At 42.8% G+C, this 23,524-nt stretch overlaps 1 protein-coding gene across 1 annotated transcript in view; it reads right to left on the bottom strand.

The window, feature by feature from the left end:
- dpp7 (dipeptidyl peptidase 7) overlaps positions 1 to 23,524 on the bottom strand; it is a 63,719-nt gene that overhangs the window by 31,255 nt on the left and 8,940 nt on the right. Inside the window, exons 2-4 of the mRNA XM_033049425.1 lie at positions 20,736 to 20,875; positions 15,943 to 16,106; positions 5,999 to 6,134 (exon numbers count right to left, since the gene is read on the bottom strand). Of these exons, the coding sequence (XP_032905316.1) occupies positions 5,999 to 6,134; positions 15,943 to 16,106; positions 20,736 to 20,875 (440 nt within the window). The remainder of the gene's footprint in view (positions 1 to 5,998; positions 6,135 to 15,942; positions 16,107 to 20,735; positions 20,876 to 23,524) is intronic.

Below are 23,524 nucleotides of genomic sequence, written 5' to 3'. Positions count from 1 at the left end.
TTTAAAAAGACGAGGCTAACAATTGGGCAGCAGCCACCTGACAGCCAAAATTCATTTTGTGAACACATACTTGTTAAAAAGGCGAGGCAAACAATTGGGCTGCAGCCACCCGACAACCAAAATTCATTTTGTGAACACAAACATTTAAAAAAGGCGAGGCAAACAATTGGGCTGCAGCCACCCGACAACCAAAATTCATTTTGTGAAGACAAACTTGTTAAAAAGGCGAGGCTAACAATTGGGCTGCAGCCACCCGACAACCAAAATTCATTTTGTGAACACAAACGTTTTAAAAAGGCGAGGCAAACAATTGGGCAGAACCCACCTGACAGCTAAAATTCATTTTGTGAACACATACTTGTTAAAAAGGCGAGGCAAACAATTGGGCTGCAGCCACCCGACAACCAAAATTCATTTTGTGAACACAAACTTGTTAAAAAGGCGAGGCAAACAATTAGGCTGCAGCCACCTGACAACCAAAATTCATTTTGTGAACACAAACTTGTTAAAAAGGCGAGGCAAACAATTGGGCTGCAGAAATATCCTCTGGTCCCGGAAGGTGGCTCTGAGGGAGGTGGCTAAAAATGACGGCCGTAAGCGGCGGCGTTCTCTCGGAAATCGCGCCACAGTGGGCCAAAAGCGGTCAAGATCAGACTTTTAGTGATATAGATAAAAGGACTGGACAAGCTAGATGCAGGGAAAATGTTCCCAATGTTGGGCGAGTCCAGAACCAGGGGCCACAGTCTTAGAATAGAGAGGAGGCCATTTAAGACTGAGGTGAGAAGAAACATTTTCACCCAGAGAGTTGTGAATTTGTGGAATTTCCTGCCACAGAGGGCAGTGGAGGCCAAATCACTGGATGGATTTAAGAGAGAGTTAGATAGAGCTCTAGGGGCTAGTGGAATCAAGGGATATGGGGAGAAGGCAGGCACGGGTTATTGATTGGGGACGATCAGCCATGATCACAATGAATGGCTGGCTCGAAGGGCCGAATGGCCTCCTCCTGCATCTATTTTCTATATTTCTAAAGTTGATTTACCTTTTAGAATAGTAATCATTCTCAACTATTTTCCCTTGATCGAGGGCATTCAGAAAAACATTCAATAGCTTCTGACCTAAGAAGTTGAATTATCCATGTGTCAAATGCTGTTTCATAGGTTTGTTATGTCTCACCCCACCCCTACACCACAGTATTTGTGAACAAAGTCTTGCTCCCATGCAGGGCCCCACCGTTGAAGGTTGGGTTGGCACTTCTCAGCATCAATAAAAAGCCAAAAAAGTACGCTTGGACTTTGTCCTCCACGATAGTGCTGAGCATGGGTAGCTGGAAGAAAACATCTGGAAATAATAATAATACTCATAATAAACCAATAGAATAAAAATCCTCAGGATTCAATGGAATTAAAATAAGGAAAATTAATGTGAAATCAAGCAAATCCCAGGAATCCATGGAAGAAAATAAAGAAAATTCCTCTAATATCACCTATATTCATCAACAATTCTTTTCATATATTATAGTGGATGCTTTCTAAGATAATTTGTTTGCATTCTAACCAAAACTGATGATGTAATAATCCGGCAGAAAGCTGGTGTCGATTTTTTAAAGCCAAAACCGGCTTAAATTCTCAATCACAAGATATGATATTTTGTTAATTTAGTGGAATATGAAATTAAAATGAATAAACATTTAAATATATGAATAAATGAAAAGTTCAAATTCTAAATGATTTGTTTTGTTTTCCAAATTCTCTTGATCATTCTGGTTTGATTCTATTAATTCTTTTGCGTCCACATGTTAAGTTGTCAATAGTATTTCTAAGCGATTTCTTCAGAAATTTAAGAACTACGTTAAGTTTAAATTCCTTTTCCAGGATACAGGTGCAAACAGTGATTTTTTTTATTGGTTACTTTAATGTTTTTGATTTGATTTGCAAGTATTTCTGGGTTTTTTCACTTTTTATTTAATAATGATTAAAAAAACAATTTTTCTAAATCTCTGAATATCATAAATAATTTGTAGCTGTGACAAGACTTTGAAACCAAAACGATTCTGCCCTATCTTTCTCTGCAAGATTTCCAAATATTGCATTACATGACTAAATCATATTTTATGAAATTTAACTTAGCTGCACAGAACATAATATAAAGTTTGCGGATATAAAAACTGATCACTGAGGAAAAATGTTTGTGGTTTCAGTAAGACAGAAAAGTAGAATTCAATCTGGAGAATTGCAATGTAAAGCGTGAAATAACTGCAACTGCAACAGAAAAGTCCAATGAGCACAATAAATCAGCTGATGTCGAGGGGTGTGGAGGAATAGATGGAACTTGAGGTATATGTTCACGGACCCTAAAATGAGGGAAGGCATTGTAACACAGCGAATAAAAAGGCACAAAAAATGGGTTTCCTTTATTAGTAACTAGACTAAGTGGGACCCGTTAGGTCCCTGTCACACGGGAGGCCTGGTCCCCCAATGCAACCCGTTCCCCAACGTAATATTCCACCACTCACCCGTTCCCCCAACGCAACCCATTCCAACGCAATATTCCACCACTCACCCATAGCCCCAAACTGCGAAGGCACGGCTCATTTCCCCTCATCTCCCAGCACTTCTTCCCTCCTCTTCACCCTCCCTCTTCTTTCCCTTCCTCCTCCCCTCCCCCAATCCCACCCTCACCTCTCCCTCCATAACTCTTCTCCCCTCCATATCCCCTTGTTATCTCTATCCCCACCACCCCCACTCCTCACCTCCCCCAATGGTCTCCTCTCCCTCTATTTCCCCCTCCTCCCCCACTCTCCCTCCTCTCCTTGCTCCCGCACTTCCCCCCTCTCCCTCCCTACCCCCATCTCTCCCTCAATCACCCCACTTTCCCTCCTCGCGTCCCCAGGATCTCGAGGGTACCGCTCCTTTCCCTCCTTGCATGCCCGAAGGAGCAGCAGCCGTCGGACTCTGAGACAGGCTCAGCGCCCAGGCCTCGGATCCTCAGCGCGGATTCAACCCGCCCCTCATAGTGTCACTCGCAACGTGAGCAAGAAGTGGGGTTTTTTTTCAAAGTCCTTACAGATTTTTGAACATTTTCATTAATAACTGGAGAAATAAAGCATACATTTTTCAGATAAGGCGATTTTGGGATAAGGGGGAATATCTCTATCGGAATATGTAATAATTTTACCATCAGCGCGTTGTTTTTTCGAGAAGATGTGATTATACACACACAAACACATACAAGATCAGAGTTTTAATAGTTACTAGACCAAGTAGGACCCGTTGGGTCCCATCCCCTCAACGCGCGGTTGCGGGGAGAGGGGGCGGCCTGCGGCGCCACACACACACACTAACCACCCCCCACACACACACTAACCACCTCCCACCCACACACACTAACCACCCCCCTTGCTATATTAATATTATTCGTTCGCTCCTTTTCATCCCCGCCCTATCCACACGCATAGCTCCCCAACTCACAGGCGGGGGGAGAGGGAGGGGGGGAGAGAGAGGGGGGGAGAGAGAGGGTGGGGGTAGAGAGAGGGGGGAGAGGAGGGGAGGCCTGGGGCGAGCCGAGGGGGGGGGGGGGGGAGGGGAGCAGAGAGAGGGGGGGGACGAGAGAGAGAGGGGGGAGAGAGAGGAGGGGGGGGAGAGAGGAGAGGGGGGAGAGAGAGGAGAGGGGGAGAGAGAGAGGGGTAGATGAAGGGGGGAGAGAGGGGAGGGGTGAGAGGAGAGGGAGGGGGTAGAGAGAGAGAGGGGGGGAGGGGGGGAGAGAGAGAGGGGGAGGCCTGGGGCGAGCCGAGGGGGGGGGAGGGAGGGGAGGAGAGAGAGGGGGGAGGGAGGAGAGAGAGGGGGGAGGGAGGGGAGGAGAGAGAGGGGGGGAGAGAGAGAGGAGAGAGGGGAGAGAGGGGGTAGGAAGAGAGAATGGGGGAGAGAGAGGGGGAGGCCCGGGCCGAGCCGAGGGGGGGGAGGGAGGGGAGGAGAGAGAGAGGGAGGGGGATAGAGGGGAGGGGGAGAGACCCGAGCCGAGGCGCGAGCAGGCGAGCGAGTGCCGGTTGGGCCGACGCAGTCTTCAGCTATGATCTTTGGTCTTCAGTCGACACGGCAACTTTTGAACAATGGGGGGAGGAGGGAGGGGTTGGAGGTGACGTCAGTCACAGCACGAGCAGACAGCAGGCAGGCAGATCCATTGTCACGTCATCAGCGGAAAAGGTGTTTTGATCAGATTTGTGAACATTTTTATTAATCTCAAGAAATAAAGCACAAAATGTTCAGGTTAGCCGATTTCAGACTACCAGAATATGTAAAAACTTTCCCATTTGCATGTCGTTTTTTCGAATAGATGTGAAAACACACAAACGAATAAATAAATACACATACACACATCCAAGATCAGAGTTTTATCGTTATTAGGATATGATAATATATATATAGATAAATTAGGAAGATTCTATTTCCCTTAGCAGAGGCATCAACTGCCAAGGAGAACAAGTTTAAAATGATTAGTAGATGAGGCAAGTGATGTGAAATATTTTTTTCCAGAGGGTGGTTGGAATTCATTATTTTATCAGGTAGTTCAGGCTAAAACTCTGTACCTATAATTTGTGGTGATAGTGGCTTTGTATTGGGACTGATATCTAGCATGGGCACAATGGACAGATTGACCTCATTCTGTGTCGGAAATCCTCCACAATTCTATAAGTTTTCTCACTTTCTAACTATCCTCCCATCCCTGCCAGAATTATATGACTGTGCCCAGCAGCAAGCTCCCACTAGATTGCTACTTCATCCACAATGCAATAAAGTACCAGAATCTCACCACTCTGGTAGGACTCAAGACATTCACAGGTTATATCAATATCCTGATATTGCAGGCATTGGCTGCATTGCCTGTGAAATGTATAAACAAAAATAGGCTGCCACTCGTTGGCCCCTTGCTCACATTGTATAGATCTGTTTCCTAATGCATTAAATAACTCTCTCCAGATTTACACATTTGGACTTTATTTTCTGTTTTCAATGTATGGCAAGGCCAAGAAATATCTCCTATGCATTGTTTTTAATAAGCAAAAAGTGGACTAGGTAGCTTTGGCAGACAAAGTAAAGGAGAAATCTAAGAGATTCTGTCAATACATTCAAAGCAAATGGGTATCTTGGTAGAGAATAGGTTTCCTCAAGGATCAATGTAGTCACCTGGAGATGGCGTTGTCTTAAATGAATATTTCTCTTCAGTATTTACTGTGGAGAAGTCGCAGGAGCTAGGGAATTCAGGAAAGTGAATAGCATTATTTCAACATTGCAAAAGATTTCACAAAGTGAGGGCAAGGGATGGAGCGATAAGCTTCGCTGATGGTCGTATAACAGCCGTCAAATGTGTTTAATCTTCTGGTGCTGCAGAAAATGTGTTGGTGGTAGTTAGGGAGTGATTTCTTCATGCTGGCTTTGTTGAAGTCCCCGGCTATGTTCGTAAAGGCTTCGGGGTACGCCGACTGGTGTTTGTTGACCACGGCGTGCAGCTCCTCCAGTTCTAGATGGACATCTGCCTGGGGTGGGATGTAGACCGTGGTCAGGATGACAGAGGTGAATTATGAGAAGCATAGATAGGGTAGGCAGTCAGAGCTTTTTTTCCCCAGGGTGGGAATGTCGAAGACTAGAGGGTGAAGGTCAGAAGGGGGAACTGTAAAGATATGAACAGCTAGTTTTGTTTGTACTTGGAGTAGTGGATGCCTATAATGCACTGCCAGGGATAATAATGGAAGTAGATACCCTGAACAACTGTAACATTTAAGAGGCTTTTAGATGGGCGCATGAATATGCAGGGAATACAAACAACATGCAGGGAGAGTAGATTGGCATCATGTTTGGCACGAACATAATGGACAGGAGGGCCTGTTCCTCTGTTGTCCTGTTCTGTGTTCTATGTTCTGCAACAAGTAGGCTTTTCAAAAAAAAACTCAACACTTGTCTCAGAACAATGGGAAAGGCACACAAACTTATTTGCACATACTCACTTTAGTCACATCATGAAAAAACTGCCGGTTATCTCCTATGTTAGCAGCAGACACCACAGGTGCACTTGATGCCAGAGCACCTTGCACAATATTAGGATATTTAATTCTTATGTACGCACTTAACATTCCTCCATAGCTGAAAGAAAATTAAAAAAACACATGAGAAAAGTATTCTTAAATGTATTTTTCATTAACAGTATATCTTTCACCTGAAGCAGCAAACCATAAAACCTTTAGCATTTTGTGTAAAACAGATAAGTGATACCCCAAGTTGGGTTTGCCATAGAGCAGATGCTTAATCTCAAACTTTTCTGTAAAATGTTTACCTTTCTGGGCAGACGAGTTCAATAGGTACTTTGGATCTGTCTTCACTCAGGAAGATACAAACAATCTCTCAGATGTACTAGTGACCAGAGGACCTGGGGTGAAAGAGGAACTGAAGGAAATTCACATTAGGCAGGAAATGGTGTTGGGTAGACTGATGGGACTGAAGGCTGATAAATCCCAAGGGCCTGATGGTGTGCATCCCAGAGTACTTAAGGATGTGGCTATAGAAATCGTGGATGCATTGGTGATCATTTTCCAATGTTCTATAGATTCAGGATCAGTTCCTGTGGATTGGAGGGTAGCTAATGTTATCCCACCTTTTAAAGAAAGGCGGGAGAGAGAAAATAGGGAATTATAGATCAGTTAGCCTGACATTCGTGGTGGGGAAGATGCTGGAGTCAATTATAAAAGATGAAATAGCGGCACATTTGGAAAGCAGTAACGGGATCAGTCTGAGTCAGCATGGATTTACGAAGGGGAATTCATGCTTGAGTAATCTTCTGGAATTTTTTTGAGGATGTAACTAGGAAAATGGACAAGGGAGAGCCAGTGGATGTAGTGTAACTGGACTTTCAGAAACCTTTGATAAGGTCCCACATAGGAGATTAGTGGGCAAAATTAGGGCACGTGGTATTGGGGGTAGTGCTGACCAAGAACGGAACTCACTATCAAAACATGGAGGGGACGGGGTACACAATTTCTTGGCGGCCACGCGCGCATGCGCACACTCACACACACGCGCGAGGCTTCGGAGGCTCAATCCAGCGCTAAAAACGGCAATTTTAAAATCGGGATCACAAAAACTTGGGGGGGATGTCCCTCACCTCTCAAAACATGGGGGGGGGGGACGTGTCCCCTCTGTCCCCCCCGGGTTTTCCCTGGTGCTGACATGGATAGAAATTTGGTTGGCAGACAGGAAACAAAGAGTAGGGATTAACGGGTCTCTTTCAGAATGGCAGGCAGTGACTGGTGGGGTACGGCAAGACTCGGTAATGGGACCGCAGCTATTTACAATATATATTAATGATTTAGATGAAGGGATTAAAAGTAACATAAGCAAATTTGCAGATGACACAAAGCTGGGTGGCAGTGTGATCTGTGAGGATGCTATGAAGATGCAGGGTAACTTAGACAGGTTGGGTGAGTGGGCAGATGCATGGCAGATGCAGTTTAATGTGGATAAATGTGAGGTTACCCACTTTGGTGGCAAGAACAGGAAGGCAGATTATTATCTGAATTGTGTCGAGTTAGGAAAAGGGGAAGTACAACAAGATCTGGGGTTCCTTGTTCATCAGTCACTGAAAGTAAGCATCCAGGTACAGCAGGCAGCGAAGAAAGCTAGTGGCATGTTGGCCTTCATAACAAGAGGAGTTGAGTATAGGAGCAAAGAGGTCCTTCTGAAGTTGTACAGGGCCCTAATGAAACCACACCTGGAGTATTGTGTGCAGTTTTGGTCTCCAAATTTGAGGAAGGACATTCTTGCTATTGAGGGAGTGCAGCGTAGGTTCACGAGGTTAATTCCCGGGATAGCGGGACTGTCATATGTTGATAGAATGGAGCGACTGGGCTTGTATACACTGGAATTTAGAAGGATGAGAGGGAATCTTATTGAAACATGTAAGATTATTAAGGGATTGGACACGCTAGAAGCAGGAAACATGGTATTAGGGGAGTCCAGAACCAGGGCCCACCGTTTAAGAATAAGGGGTAGGCCATTTAGAACGGAAATGAGGAAAACTCAAATGAAATTCTCTGTCTCAGTGGAGGCCATTTCTCTGGATGCTTTCAAGAGAGTGTTAGATAGAGCTCTTAAAGAAAGCTGTGTCAAGAGATATGGGGAGAAGGCAGGAACGGGGTACTGATGTGGATGATCAGCCATAATCACAGTGAATGGCGGTGCTGGCTAGAAGGGCCGAATGGCCCACTCCTGCACCTATTGTCTATTGTCTCTTATCTGCTGTTTGCCTTACCTACTTGGCGAGGGTGATACCAAAGATTCATTCTTAAAATAATGGATTCTTGGAGATTTCACAACAGAACAGTAGTTAAGCAACATTATCTGGCTTCCCTGTACAATTCCAGCTGCTAATCTGGAAGAAACCAAATCGGCTACTTCCCATTATGCAGCATCACATGTCTGTTGTACTTCTCAGCTAAGAAGGATGGTAATTACTGGCCAGGGATCTATTGTTGCCAAGTTTAGTTGTGTGGTACTGCCATCAATAACAATTCTGTCAATTTAGAATCAAATCACATTAGATAGCCAGAGGTAGTATTATACCATAATGTAATACTGCCATCTATCTATCAGCAAAGTAGTTAAATGATCTACCGTATATCTTGTGATTTTTATTTGATCTTTAAACTTCAGTTCAGAGGTTGCATTATAAACATTTACTAGTTTTTTCCCCACCAAGAAACCTCTAATACAGATAACTGCTTTATTTAAAAATATTTATAACTTTTATATTTATACCTGAGAAATCCAAGTATGATGAACAGCCACAATCAACTCAGTCTGTCCATATAGAATAAGACCTTGATAGGATGGTATAAACACACAACTGAAAATATTGTGTTGTGCTTCCTTTAGTTAAGTTACCAGCAAGCACATGCTATAAAAAAAGTAAAATAACAAACAGAAGCCTCAGATAGAATTGAAAAGCTGGAGTAACTCAGCAGGTCAGACAGCATCTCTGGAGAAAAGGAATGTGACATTTCGGGTGGAGAGCCTTCTTCAGACCAAGAGTCAGGGGAAAGGGAAACGAGCGATATAGACGGTGATATAGAACAAACAAGCCATTGGTAGCTTGGGACAAGCTGAAAACGAGTTACAAACAACGGGACTCCACAAGATGATTTTGAAGCTAGTACAACTTGGGTGGGGGAGGGATGGAGAGGGGGAATGCAAAGGTTACTTGAAGTTAGAGAAATCAATATTCATACCTGGGTTGGAAGCTACCCAAGTGAAATATGAGGTGTTGTTTCTCCAATTTGTGTTTGGCCTCTGACAATGGAGGACAGGACGGAAAGATCAGTGTAGGAATGGGAAGGGGAATTAAAGTGTTTGGCAACTGGGAGATCATAAACAGAAGCCTTACAGAGAAATGTCACAATGATCAACTTTAGTATATTGTCATAACGGTTTGAATAACCCAATCCTGACCTATACAGTTTGAGCACCCATTTTCTAGCATCCTCGATTCCAGCGCCTTTCTGGATTATCCGTTTTTATGGACCAAAAGGTCACGTAATAATGAAACAATAATACGCCCCTGGCCCGCTAACGACACCCCTTCTGTGTCTCTAAAGCGCCACGACGTGCTAAAAACAAATAAAACAAATATAAAATGTAAACTAAATGTGAATGGAATGACCTGCTGACCCATCTCTGGCTTGCATCATCTCTCCGCCCATTTAACGCCACTCCCTCAAAAGCCCTCTTCACCCACCGAAAGGACACAAACCGCTGGAGTAATGTGGTTAGGTCAGGATCGCTGGAGAACACGGATAAGTGACATCGGGACCCCTCCTCAGACTGATTTGGTCGGCTGCATTACTCCAGCACTTGGTGTCTACAGAATGCCCTCAGTCACCATCGGTTCCATCTCACCTGGTGTCATTTCCAAGGTGGAGTATGTCGGCGACTCCGGGGGTGGAGGGAGAAGAGGGCGGGGCAGGAGGTGACTGGGGTGGGGGTGGTGTGGAGGCGACTGTTGGGGAAGAGGGGGCAGCGACCCAAAGGTCAGTAGACTCAAAGTGCTAGAGTAAGTCAGCCGACTGAATCAGACTGTGCAAGGGACCCAATGTCGCCTGTGTACTTCAGAGATCCTGATCGTTGAATTACTCTGGCACTTTGTATCCTTTTGGTGTGAAGAAGGGTTCTCTGTTGCACCTTGCGAGTCGGGGGTGGTGGTGTAACAGGGGTTTTAAACGGCCGAGGAGATGGTGGGAGCCAGGGATGGGTCAGCAGGTCCGTCTGCTATATCCGACATCTGTTATAAGGAAGTTGTTAATACGAGGGGTTTGCTGTCTTTGCAAAACAGGAAAGAAGAATGAGAGCATAATTGATTCTTTCACAACGGAGGGACTCCACGATCGCTCGTCGCTCGCAATGCCATCTGTGGCTGCTCATGGAATTTCTACTGAGCTCTCATAGTTTTGTCCAGATTATTGGGGTGGGCAGACCATCAGTTGCCAGAAAATCAGTGCTTAGCCTATACATACTTGACAATACAATCAGTATAAGGTCATAAGTAAAAGGAGTAGAATTAGGCAATTTGGCCCATCAAGTCTACTCCGCCATTCAATCATGGCTGATCTATCTCTCCCTTTTAACCCCCAATTCTGCCTTCTCTCCATCACCTCTGACATCTGTACTAATCACAAATCTATCTCTACCTTAAAAATATCCACTGACATGGCCTCTACAACCTTCTGTCACAAAGAATTCCACAGATTCACCATCCAGAGATTTCTCCTTTTCTCTTTCCTACAAGAACATCCTTTAATTCTGAGGCTATGACCTCTAGTCCTAGACTCTCCCAATAGCGGAAACATCCTCTCCATATCCACTCTTTCCAAGCCTTTCACTATTCTGTATGTTTCAATGAGGTACTCCTTGTTCTTCTAAACTCCAGCGAGTACAGGCCCAGTGCCGACAAATGTTCATCGTAAGTTAACCTACTCATTCCTGAGATCATTCTTGTAAACCTCCTCTCAACCCTCTCCAGAGCTAGCACATCTTTCCTCAGATATGGTGCCCAAAATTACTCACAATATTCCAATTGTGGCCTTGCCAACCAATACCACTACTGCTTTGGGCTATCTGCTTACTGCCATTAGCAGACAGCAGAGCGCCCATCCTGACGAGGTCCTAATAATAGCAGGGGATTTCAACCAAGCGAGACTAATGACTGTCCTTCCAAAATTCTATCAACATGTGCAATGCCCCACAAGAGGTAAAAACATATTGGACCATGTTTATAGCAACATCAAACATGGATACAAAGCATCGCCTCTCCCCCATCTGGGCCAATCTGACCACATTCCCCTATTTTTAACTCCAGCATATAGACCACTCATCAATATGGTCAAACCAGCTGCTAGGGATATTCAAGTGTGGGCCTGAGGAAGCTTCTGGGCAAATACAGGACTGCTTTAACCGAACCGACTGGGACTTGTCTGAGGACGAGGACATTGACACCTACACCTCCACTATACTTTTTAAAATAAAAAGCTGAGTAGACAATGTCACTAACACTAAACGCATCCGTATCCCTCCCAACAATAAACTATGGATGACCAAAGGCGTCCACCTCCTTTTAAAAGCCCGCTATATGGCTTTTCGGCCCGGCAACAGAGCTGTATAGTGCGGCCAGGTCCGACCAAAACAGGGGCATCAGGAACGCCAAAGCAGCCTATAAGCGAAGGATCGAGAGTCACTTCAACAACTCAGAATCCCGCGCGTATGGCAAGGTATACGGCACATCACAAACTATAAAAACAATACCAACTCATCCACCAGCAATAGTGCCTCTCTGGCAGAACAGCTCAACAACTTATTTGGCCGCCATGAGAGGAGAGAGACGGTCATGCCCACTACTCCAGCTCCAACAGCAAACAGCCAGAAACTCATCATACAGACTGCTGATGTCACACACACACACTCCAGAATGTTAACATACGGAAGGCAGCCAGTCCGGACGGAGTCCCAGGACGGGTTCTCAGAGACTGTGCTGTTGAGTTAACTGACATATTGACAGAAATCTTCAATCAATCCCTGGCACAATGCATGGTCCCCACATGCCTAAAAACATCGGAAATAGTGCCAGTTCCGAAGCAGACAGCCATAACCTGCCTCAACGACTACAGGCCGGTTGCACTTACACCAATAATTATGAAGTGCCTGGACAGATTGGTCCTTAAGCACATCAAGGCAACTCTCCCATCAACCCTGGATCCACACCAATATGCGTACAGAGCAAACAGATCAACAGACGACGCCATTGCCACTGCCCTCCATACTGTACTGCTCTACTTAGAACAACGGGGAGCATATGCACGACTGCTATTTGTGCATTACAACTCTGCATTCAACACAATCGTACCCACCAGACTGGTCTCCAAGCTGTCCGACCTAGGCTTCGAACACAACATCTGCCTATGGATTAAGGACTTCCTTACGGACCGGCCGCAGTTAGACAGGATGGGACCCCACTACTCCCCCACTCTGACACTCAGCACAGGAGCTACACAAGGCTGTGTGTTGAGCCCCCTCCTCTACTCCCTCTATGCCTATGATTGCATACCAACCCACAGCACAAACACCATCATAAAATTTACAGACGACATGACAGTGGCGAGGCTGATCACTGAGGCGATAAGTCATCTTACAGGGAGGAAGTGCAGAGGTTAATAGGCTGGTGCTCCGAGAACAACTTAGCACTCAATACAAATAAAATAAAATAGCCCATCATTGACCAGGAAGAAGCAGGGTGACCATCCCCCACTGCACATAAACAGAGAAAGAGTGGACAGTCTCCAGTTTCAGGTTTCTGGGCACCCACATCTCAGCTAATCTCAGGTGGTCAACTAACACGCACCCCCTGGAAAGAAGGCACAACAACAACTTTACTTCCTAAGATCACTCAGGAAAGTCAATTTGCCACAACAGCTGCTAGTGTCATTCTACCGTTGCTCCATAGAGAGTGTCCTGACACATGGCATCCTGGTATGGGATGGCAACAGTTCTGCGGCTGACAAGAAGGCTCTGCAGAGAGTCATCAATACAGCCCAGAAGATCACCAACACATACCTGCCTGCCCTGGAAGAGATCTATAGCTCTCGTTGCCTGCGGAAGGCATCAATTCAATTCAATTCAATTCAATTCAAAGCACTTTATTCATCCACAAGGGGCAATTTAAAAGGGCGCATTACAGTAGCTTTTTAAAAAAAAGAAAGGGACACAAACAACGTAACGAAGAGACAAGCATTCAAAGCTACTCTCTGCACCGACCGGTCGACCGCACGAGCAGTGACCCGGCAAGGATTGGGTTGTCAGCAGCGATACAATAATAAGAACACACAAAATGTAACACAAACATCCACCACAGCACTGTGGTGGAAGGCACAAAAATTTGGCCAGTCCTCCTTCATTTCCCCCCCGTGGACAGGACCAGAGTCCAGAGTCAGTCCAGGATCGGGTCTTCCTCACCGGAGACCGCGGCTTTAGATTGTTGTAGGCCGCAGGCCAGCGGTCAAGATTTAAAGTCCCCGCCGCAGCCAGAAGCACCGTAGACTGCAGGGCCGGCGGTCGAAGCTCCCCTCCAGGGGTGATGGTAAGTCCATGCCGGCCCCGCGGTAGAAGTTGGCCGCGGGCCGGCAGTGATGGCTTCTTCTTCCACCGGGTCCACCACGGGGGATCCCGGGCTGTAGACGCCGCACCAGCTGGAGCGCTGCAGACCGCGGCTTCAGGCTGCGACTTCAGGCTGCCGGCTGCCCCGGGCCAGCGAAACGGAGCGCTCCCCTCCAGCGAGCCCCAGCGAGGGTTCACCCGCTCCACGCCAAGAGTCCACGCTGCGCCCGCCGCTGAAGCCCCGGGCACGTCTCTGGGAAGGCCGCTCCGATCCTTGATGTTAGGCCACGGGGAGGCGACCTGGAAAAAGTCGCCTCTCCATGGAGGAGGCGACCGAAGCGGTTTCCCCCTTACCCCCCCACACAAGACACACAAGAAAACATTAAATACACACTTTAAAACATACTAAAAAATAAAAAAAAGTTGAAAAAACTGACGCATTGCTGACATGGCTGCTGCCAGAACAGCGCCCCCGGAGTTGCAGCACACTAAAGGACTCATCTTATCCCGCACTTCACTTGTTTGCCCTTCTGCCTTCACGAAAGCGTTACAGGTCCATCAAATCACACACCACTAGATTAACGAACAGTTTCTACCCCAAGGCCATCACCACTCTGAACTCTGCACTAAACACACAGCCCCCATAGCCAATATTTTGTACTGCCACAACACTATACTGTGAAATATTGTACATTCTGACATTCTGACGTTTTTCATGCCGTTTTTGTTGTTTCCATTGTCGTTATTATTTTTCTGTTACGTTGGAGTTCCGCTCGGGCAGTGCGCCTGAAATTTCGTTGTATGTATTTACAATGACAATAAAGTGTATTATTATTATTATTATTATTATTATTATTATTATTAGGATTCAGCCTAAAAAAATCAAAATGACAATTTCAAATATCTGATATACTGCAAGGGAATATTTTACATATGGGTGTTTCCGTAAATACAGCAGTCAGTAGTGAAACTGAAGGTCTCCAAAACTTCAGGTTATTTTTTTTAAATGTTCCATATCCTGTATTTTAAGTAGTATAGATCATGGTGTATAGCCAAAATAATGTGATGAAGCAAAAATAAATACAAAGATAAATATCAGATGCATCCCTATGTTTTCTTGCCTTTGTGACATTTTTAAAGCAGAATTTAATTAAATGATTAGGCTAATTTATACCAGAAAGATTACATTCATTTTTGCAATTAAATAACTCTAAGCCAAATTCTGATTATACATGATTTTTATGATTTATCACCCGACGAAATGGTGTTCTGATGCCCCAAGTTTTTGCAGCAGTGTCCCTTTGGTCACGTGTAAAATGTGTTAGTTAAAAGCAGAGTAGCCATTTTTATATTTATTGTTTCTTTTTATTATTTATATTTTTTGTTTAAGCTTTCCATTGAAATACTTATTACTGAATAGAACTTAAAATCATGAAATAAAAATCTAGTTTTCTCACCTATTTTATCGATGTCTCATTTTGTAGTCCCTCGCGTTGTCTGACGTCGTCAATGCTATAATGTTCTTTGTGCACTCGTTGCGATTTAAAAAAAAATTGTACAGACCCTGACATGAACTATGGGCCTCGTGCTGACATTTTTTAAGGGAGCTTAGAAATCAGTATAAGAGACAGTGTCTTATATTTCTTATACATTTTTTAAAAAAGCACATTTTGAAAGTATTACATTTTGGTTGATTTTGATCACAAATTAGCTCAAAAGAATCACAGGTAGGTCCATTTTTAATGCTGTGATATTTTATTATGATTTAATAACTTTCAAATTTGGCCACCCTTATCACATGTTGGTACCCTTATTTACGGAAACACCCATATATATAATTCAAAAAGGCCCTTTTATTTATTGTAAGATAAAAAAAATATGTGTGGTTTCCACACAGATATAGTATCTACAAGCAAAAGATAGATATAGTATCTACAAGCAAAAGATGAAGTCAAAAGGACTAGTAAAAATATTAGGCATTATGAAGGCTAGATTTAAAACAGAGTACTATCAGGAACTCATTAACAGCACCTGCAAGAACTGATATACGTTTTACAATCAATACCTAACCGACAATAAAGTATTTTAGGAGATAGTAAAATATAAAACATTTTGATGCCTTATGAATCAGTTTATATATAATATAATATAATAGAATATAGATCAACCTAATAAGAAATGTTGTAAATGCGTCTAAAATAACCTAACATTTGCTTCTCTAAGATCAACCAAATGTGTAACTTAAAAATTCAAACTATACCTGCCACCAAATGCAATTACAGGGCAATTTTCAGCATCAAGATCCACTTTCAGTTTTGTAACAAGTACGACAAAGTCTGCCACAGCTTGTTCCACTGTCAAAAATTCAATGTTTGCTCTCTCGTATGATTTCTTGCCAAAAGGAAGAGATCTGCCATAATATCGCTGTAGAATAAGGATAGAAAATGTTGTTCGAGTTCTTAGAAATGCATTTTATTTAACCCAACCATAGATGAAAAGCAAGCACTGAATCATCACTTTATTGTTCCTTATTGAAAATTTCAATGCACCAGTACAGAAAATAACAAAAGTTTAAAAACATAGAATAACTGATCATTATTAATTAAGTGAAATGTAAGTAACAATTGTTTCTTACATGAGTTTATATAACCTTAAATAGTAAGCATGAGGTTCAGGATAAATTAACTTATGTCAATTGAAGAATGACACAAACAGCTGGAATAACTCAGCGGGTCAGGCAGCATCTCTGGAGAAAAGGAATAGATGATGTTTCTGGTCGATACCCTTTTTTATTCAATTGAGTTGAGTCAATTCAGCTTTCCTCCTCCAAATCTTTAGCTCATACATATAATTAAGCTCAATAGTATAACTCAAATATGAATTAATAAAAAAATGTCTAGGTTGCAATTTTAATCTACAAACGCCCATGTTTTGGGGACGTGGGAAGAACCTGGAGCACCAGGATGAAATGCACACGGTCACAGGATAAATGTGCCAATTCCTCATGGACAGAACCCGACGTCAGGATTACACCCTGGTCTCTGGTGCAGTGAGGCAGTGACTCTACCGACTGCACCACTGTGCTGCAGTTTCATTTCTCGGTATTGTTGCCATTGACAAGACCAACATTGCACATGATGAATTTTCCTAATATAGCTGGAGGTAAACCACCTTCCTTATTTTTGTTAGATTACAAGGTCATCACAATGTGCCTCTGATTTAATAGATTCAGAAGAACTGGAGTATATTCGACTGGATACCAATGTTCAAGTTCGAAACAGGATTCAACAAAAGATAGCACATGGTTATATTTGCCAAAACCTTGAAGAAGTTAAGTGTGATATTCACAGTTCCCAAAATAACAAATAATTTAGCAAAAAAATAAATTTATATTCATGTGCAAAAAGAGTAAACTCATTTATCTGGTAGGTAGGAACTGCAAATGCTGGTTTACACCGAATATAGACACCAAATGCTCGAGTAACTCAGTGGGACAGACAGCATCTCTGGAGAGAAGGAATGGGTGACGTTTTGACCCTTCTTCAGACTGAGAGTCAGGGGAGAGGGAGTTTAGAGATATGATGTGGGTAATGTGTGAAAATGACAGATTAAAGCAGAGGATGCTAAGGAAATGTAGAATGGTTCATTGTCATTAATCAGAAGGACAGTGAAACTAGTCGGAGAACTGATGATCAAGCTTGAAGATCTTGATTGTGCATTATATGACAGGTATTTTTAAAGAGGTCATAAGTGATCTAAACGAGAAAGCTAGTAAGCCTAAATGTCCTCAGCTTGACTTAAGACTCACAGAAGTTCTGTAACACCTGTTAAAATGCCATTAGACCATCCAAAAGAAGCAAATAAATTGAAAGAAATAATAGTCCTGGATGAACTCAGCACATCAGGCAGCACCTGTTGAGTGAAATGGGTGGACAACATTTTAGGTCAGAATTCTAATGACGTTTTGAATTACATGATTTTAGGTTAACCGATAGCTTGGCCCAGGCTTGGAAGTCTATGCATAAGACCAAGTTTATTTTTATTAAAAATAACATGCTTTATTTCACCTGCAAAATAGCTGAAAAGATTATTAGTTTATTATATTTAAAAGGACAGTGCAGCTCTTGGCTAATTCGTAACAACATCCTCTGAGGATTTGGCACTTCATGTGTGGATACAGTCATATTTTGCTTTATTTTTACCTTACTGCTGCCTCGGCTTAAAATGTACAATTGCAAATAAAATAGTTATTTAAAAAGGTAAAGAAATAGCTTGACATTTATTTGAAGATTTTGCAGACAATACTAGTGTGTAATGTAGAGTATTGTTATAAGCAATTTGCATACAATAGGCACATTCATGCCAACAGTTATCCTGCATTTCACACAGGTGCCAAATGAGAGTATACAGTATCAAAGTAACAGAAACTATTCCCAATTGGACCTACTTAAAAATCCATGATGAGCTGAATCCATCCAATAATCACTAGATACAGCTAGATATAGCTAATTCACGTATGATTATAACATGGATTTGAATTCAAATAAAGCAAACTAATAAATAAGACTATTGAGATCTTAGAATTCTGGCATTCACAGATAAATGGTTTCCTGATCTTTTGGCATTGTTGAACATTCAGCTCTATTGGGTTTTATTATAAGCAAAATGTGAAACACCAACCTGAAACAGATTGAAAATTCTTATTCATCATACAAGGTAACTGTATTTTCCTGATCTGTTCAAATGTTTGTTCAAACAATGAAATGACATGAAACGATCCAAAATACATATATTTCACCAAATCATCCATAGTTATTGATGTGCTATTAGAATATTCAACACTATTTCACAGAAACAAGCCCTATGATCCACAATGTCCATGTCGAACATGATGTCAAGTCAAACTCTCTTCTGCCAGTATGTGATCCAAATCCATCTATTGCCTTGTCTATATAATAAAAACTCAAATCTTGACCATTTCCTCTTTGCACTGCATATTGATTTTAGAAAAAACGCTACCACTTACGGCTGTGATTTTTGGCCTCTTAGAGGCTGCGCAGGACAAGAGGATTTTTTCCATCGATTAAAAATAACACATTAATGTTTTTAAAAATGTTGAGATTCTCTCTCCTGTCAATCATGCCATGAAGGCCACTCCCCTTCCGGGGGGAGGAAGGACTATAAAACCCGGAAGTGTGGGCGTGCCTCAGTCGCTGCAAGATGGGGGGGGGAGAGGTCACGACTCAGCCTGAGCTGTGAATAACACTGAACACCTGTCTACTAAACTGTGTGTGGTTTTACTGAACTGTGAGTGCCCTTAATGTGGTTTGAAAATGAAGTTTGAAAATGAAAATGTGTTTGGTTTGAAAATGAAAGTGTGGTTGGTTTGAAACTGAAACTGTGGTTGGTTTGAAACTGAAACGGTGGTTGGTTTGAAACTGAAACAGTGGTTGGTTTGAAACTGAAACGGTGGTTGGTTTGAAACTGAAAAAGGTGGTTGGTTTGCAAATGAAAGAGGTGGTTGGTTTGAAAATGAAAAAGGTGGTTGGTTTGAAAATGAAAAAGGTGCTTGGTTTGAAAATGAAAAAGGTGGTTGAACTGTGCTTATTGAAAAGTGGTGTGCCTTATTGAAAAGTGGTGTGCCTTATTGAAAAGTGGTGTGCCTTATTGAGAAGTGGTGTGTCTTATCTATATAATTAAAAGTCTAAACTTGACCACTGTTTGCACTGCATATTGATTTTAGACAAAAAGGCTACCACTTACGGCTGTGATTTATGGCCATCTTATTCAGAGTCCCCCTCCAGCTGTCATGGCAAGAGGATTTTTCCCATCGATGAAAAATAAAAGAATTAATGTTTAAAAAATGTTGAGATTCTCTCTCCTGTCAATCACACCATGAAGACCACGCCCCTTCCGGTGGGAGGGGGAGTGACTATAAAACACAGAAGTATGGACGTGCCTCAGTCACCTCAAGATGGGGGAGCACGAGGTCACAGCTCTCTGTCTGATCTGTGAATCAACTGAACACATGTCTCTTAACTGTGAGTGTGGTTTTACTGACCTTTGAGTGCGCATAATGTGGTTTGAAAATGAAGTTTGAAAAGCAAGTTTGGTTTGGTTTGAAAAAGCAAGTGTGGCGCTAATTGAAACGTGTGCCTTTGGACTGTGGCGCTAATTGAAAAGTGTGCCTTTGGACTGTGGCGCTAATTGAAAAGTGTGCCTTTGGACTGTGGCGCTAATTGAAAAGCGTGCCTTTGGACTGTGGCGCTAATTGAAAAGTGTGCCTTTGGACTGTGCCGCTAATTGAAAAATGTTCCTTGTGACGGTGCGGCTAATTGAAAAGTGTGCCTTTTGACGGTGCGGCTAATTGAAAAGTGTGCCTTTTGACGGTGCCGCTAATTGAAAAGTATGCTCTTTGTTCCTCTCACCTTAAAACTATGCCACCTAGTTTTTGAGATTTCCTCTGTGGGAAAAAGGTTCTGGCTATCTACTCTATCTGTGCCTTTCATAATTTTATATACTTTTCTCAGGTCTTCACTCAACTTCGTCAATGTAGAGAAAACAATGCAAAGCTTCTCCAACTCTCCTATAGATAATACCCTCCAATACATGCAGCGTACTGGTAAACCTCTTCATCATCGTCGGCAACCCTTCATATCCCTCCTGTAATGAGACAACCAGAACTGCACAATATATTCCAAATTTTGCCTTGTGTAGATGAAAGTGTTGAACAGAGGTTCAGAGGCAGCCAAATCATGTTCATCAGTTATTGAAGCAGAATTATGCCATTCGGCCCATCAAGCCTACTCCGCCATTCAATCCTGGCCAATCTATCTCTCCCTCCTAACCCCATTATCCAGCCTTCTCCCCATAGACCCTGACAACCATGCAACATTAAGTACCATTAACTTTGCAACTAAGTTAAATCGGCCTGGCCCTGTAGGAAACAATTTACCTACTTGTGTGACTTGCTATTCTTGTCAATCGTATCAAATGAAAACATAAAAATACTATTAAATTACTTTTAATGAACTAGGCTTGGATAAAACTTACATGTTCAGCAAAAATGACGAGAGCTTGCTGCTCTGTGGCTAGTTCAGTGATGAACTTGGAGCTATTAGCAAAGTCCCATACATCACCTTCATTTCCAGTGTACAGGAATATTGGCCCAATGCCTTTGTGCCAGAATTGATCTGAAAAATTAAAAAGAATTGCTGTACAAACATCTTTCTCAGTACAGATCTTCTAAAACCCCTGTCCCACGGTGCGAGTCCACCCACGAGTTATCCGGAGTTAAAAACAAATCAAACTCGCGGTAATCACATAGAATGAACGTAGCGGGAACGTTCTTAATGGACGTAACTTAGCGACTTGTAATGCCAACGGCAGGTACTCGGGAAACATGTTAACTCGTGAAAAATTTTCAACACGTTGAAAGATTTCCACGAGTCAAATATACTTGAAGGAAAATTTTGAAACTTTTAAACTCGTTGTAATACCGTAGTGACTCGTGAGTTTACCGTGGGTACTCTTACAGCTGGACAGAGGAAAAAAAAGGTGAGTAAAAAAAGGTTGGCCAAGTCTGCCTGTCAGGAATGATCCCCTGATGCTGGAGACACCTGTGGGAATCTCACCTTGGCCTTTGGAATAGAGCGGGTAATCGCATTAAATTCAAAGCATTTACAGCGCAGACTATTGATACAATCATAATATTTGTCAAATGGGCCCTCTGATATTAATATAAAGCATCTGATAATAACCTTTAATGTTGGATCAAATAGAATATCCCCTCTAGAAGTTCCTGATACTCCCCTTCTGCCCCAGTACAAAGTGACTATATCCTAGACATGTCTCGTCCATTGAGTGACTACTCGCAAATCTTGCTTTTGCCATGCAGAAAAAAAAGGTACTCTTTTTCTTTCGTTGTGACAGGTCATATTCCGCCCCCTTTGTTGTGGGTTTGTTTAAGTAATCCCGCCCCTCCTTAATCTAACACCATTCTTAAGACCATTTTTATGTCTCTGGGTTTTCCAGATGAACGAATTTGTAGGGGCCCACAGAGCGAACATGGTGACAAGAGGCACTGCAAACTAGTGCGGACTGTGCGGGTAACAACTAATATAGCGTTCATCTCACCTGTACGTGAAACGTGGTCATTCACTATCAATGCATAAGATTAAACATCCATTTGTTAGTTTAATAAAAAAGATTCAGGTGATGATTCTAATCTAGAATATTAGTTTCCCAGCATCTCTGGAGAAAAGGAATAGGTGACGTTTTGGGCCCCAAACCCTTTTTCAGACTGAAGAGTTCCTACCTGAAAATTCAACCATTCCTTCTCTCCAGAGATGCTGCCTGGCCTGCTGAGTGACTCCAACATTTTGTGTTTATCTTTGGCATAATCCTGCCTCTGCAGTTCCTTCCTACACAGTAGTTTCCCAATTTGACGAGGAAGCCGAAGAGCCGAAACCCTGACTATTCCTCTTTCCCCATACGCTGCCTGACCTACTGAATTCACCCCGTATGTCCTATTTCGTAATACAATTATTAATACTTGTTTTACAATTCCACTAAAACGGGAGGAAGGCCGTATGAAACAATGAGTTTGGGTCCGAAGTGGGAACTTATTTGAATTAAGGTTTGGTGCGTGCGACTGAAAAAAACCATAGTGTCTAACTTCATGTAACCCTTGCATCTCCTCTCACTCTCTCCATCCCTCCCCCACCCAAGTCGTACCAGCTTCAGAGTCGTCTTGTTGAGTCTCATTATCTGTAACTCGTTCTCACCTAACACACAGCTACCTGTTTCCTGTTTCCTTTATAATCGTTACTTTTTTGCATATCTTTCATTCACATATCACCGTCTATATCTCGTTTCCCTTTCCCCTGACTCTGTCTGAAGAAGGGTCTCGACCCGAAACGTCACCTATTCCTTTTCTCCAGAAATGCTGCCTGACCCACTGAGTTACTCCAGACTTTTGCGTCTATCTTCCGTTTAAACAGCATCTGGTGTTCCTACGCAAAGGAAAGTCATCTTCGTTTGGGGATGAAAATGGGAATCAACCAAGGTGTCAGGAAGCAAAGACAACGGATTTCATGACAAAGTACTCCTGGGCATTTCTACAACAAGCAATAACAACTGTGCCCCAATGCAACAATGGTTCAGAACTGGTAATTAAACAACCGTTGTTTGAACCCATGACTCGATGAGAAATTAGTGGCAAAAACACCTGAAGGATTGTGAGATAATGATCATGGATGACTTTTAATGGAAAGTCCACACATACAGATAGACAGCCAAGAAGAACTTAATATCTACACTCAGATGGACTGGCAGATAGAGGAGATAGGAGTTGGGGAAAGAGAGGAAAAGCCCAAGATAAATACAGGGAAAGGGATATTGGAAGACAGATGCTGGAATCCTGAAACGCATGTCAAAACATTTAAAAGGTATAAACACATAGCAAATAGGTGCAGGAGTAGGCCATTCGGCTCTTCGAGCCAGCATTGCCATTCAATATGATCATGGCTGATCATCCAAAATCAGTACCCCATTTCTGCTTTCTCCACATATCTCTTGATTCCGTAACCTTAAGAAATTTAACATGGGAGGCTTTTTATAGTGAAAAAAAAACTGCATGACATCATTTTTATCACGTGATGATTTTTCCACATGTCGGTAGTCGTTGCTGGCTCAAGAGTAACTCGGGAGAGGAACTTGGTAACTCGGGAGAGGAACTTGGTACATCGCAGAAATGAGAAGTAAACGGCAAACTTAGACATAAACGTGGGGACTCGTTTAAACTCGTGAACATAAACTTGGAATCTCGTAGAAAACCACGA

Source organism: Amblyraja radiata, chromosome 32 (genome assembly GCF_010909765.2).
Source record: "Amblyraja radiata isolate CabotCenter1 chromosome 32, sAmbRad1.1.pri, whole genome shotgun sequence".
NCBI classification, from domain to species: Eukaryota; Metazoa; Chordata; class Chondrichthyes; order Rajiformes; family Rajidae; genus Amblyraja; species Amblyraja radiata.
Note: the sequence above shows the minus strand (reverse complement) of the source record. Positions and strands in the feature narration are given on the sequence as shown.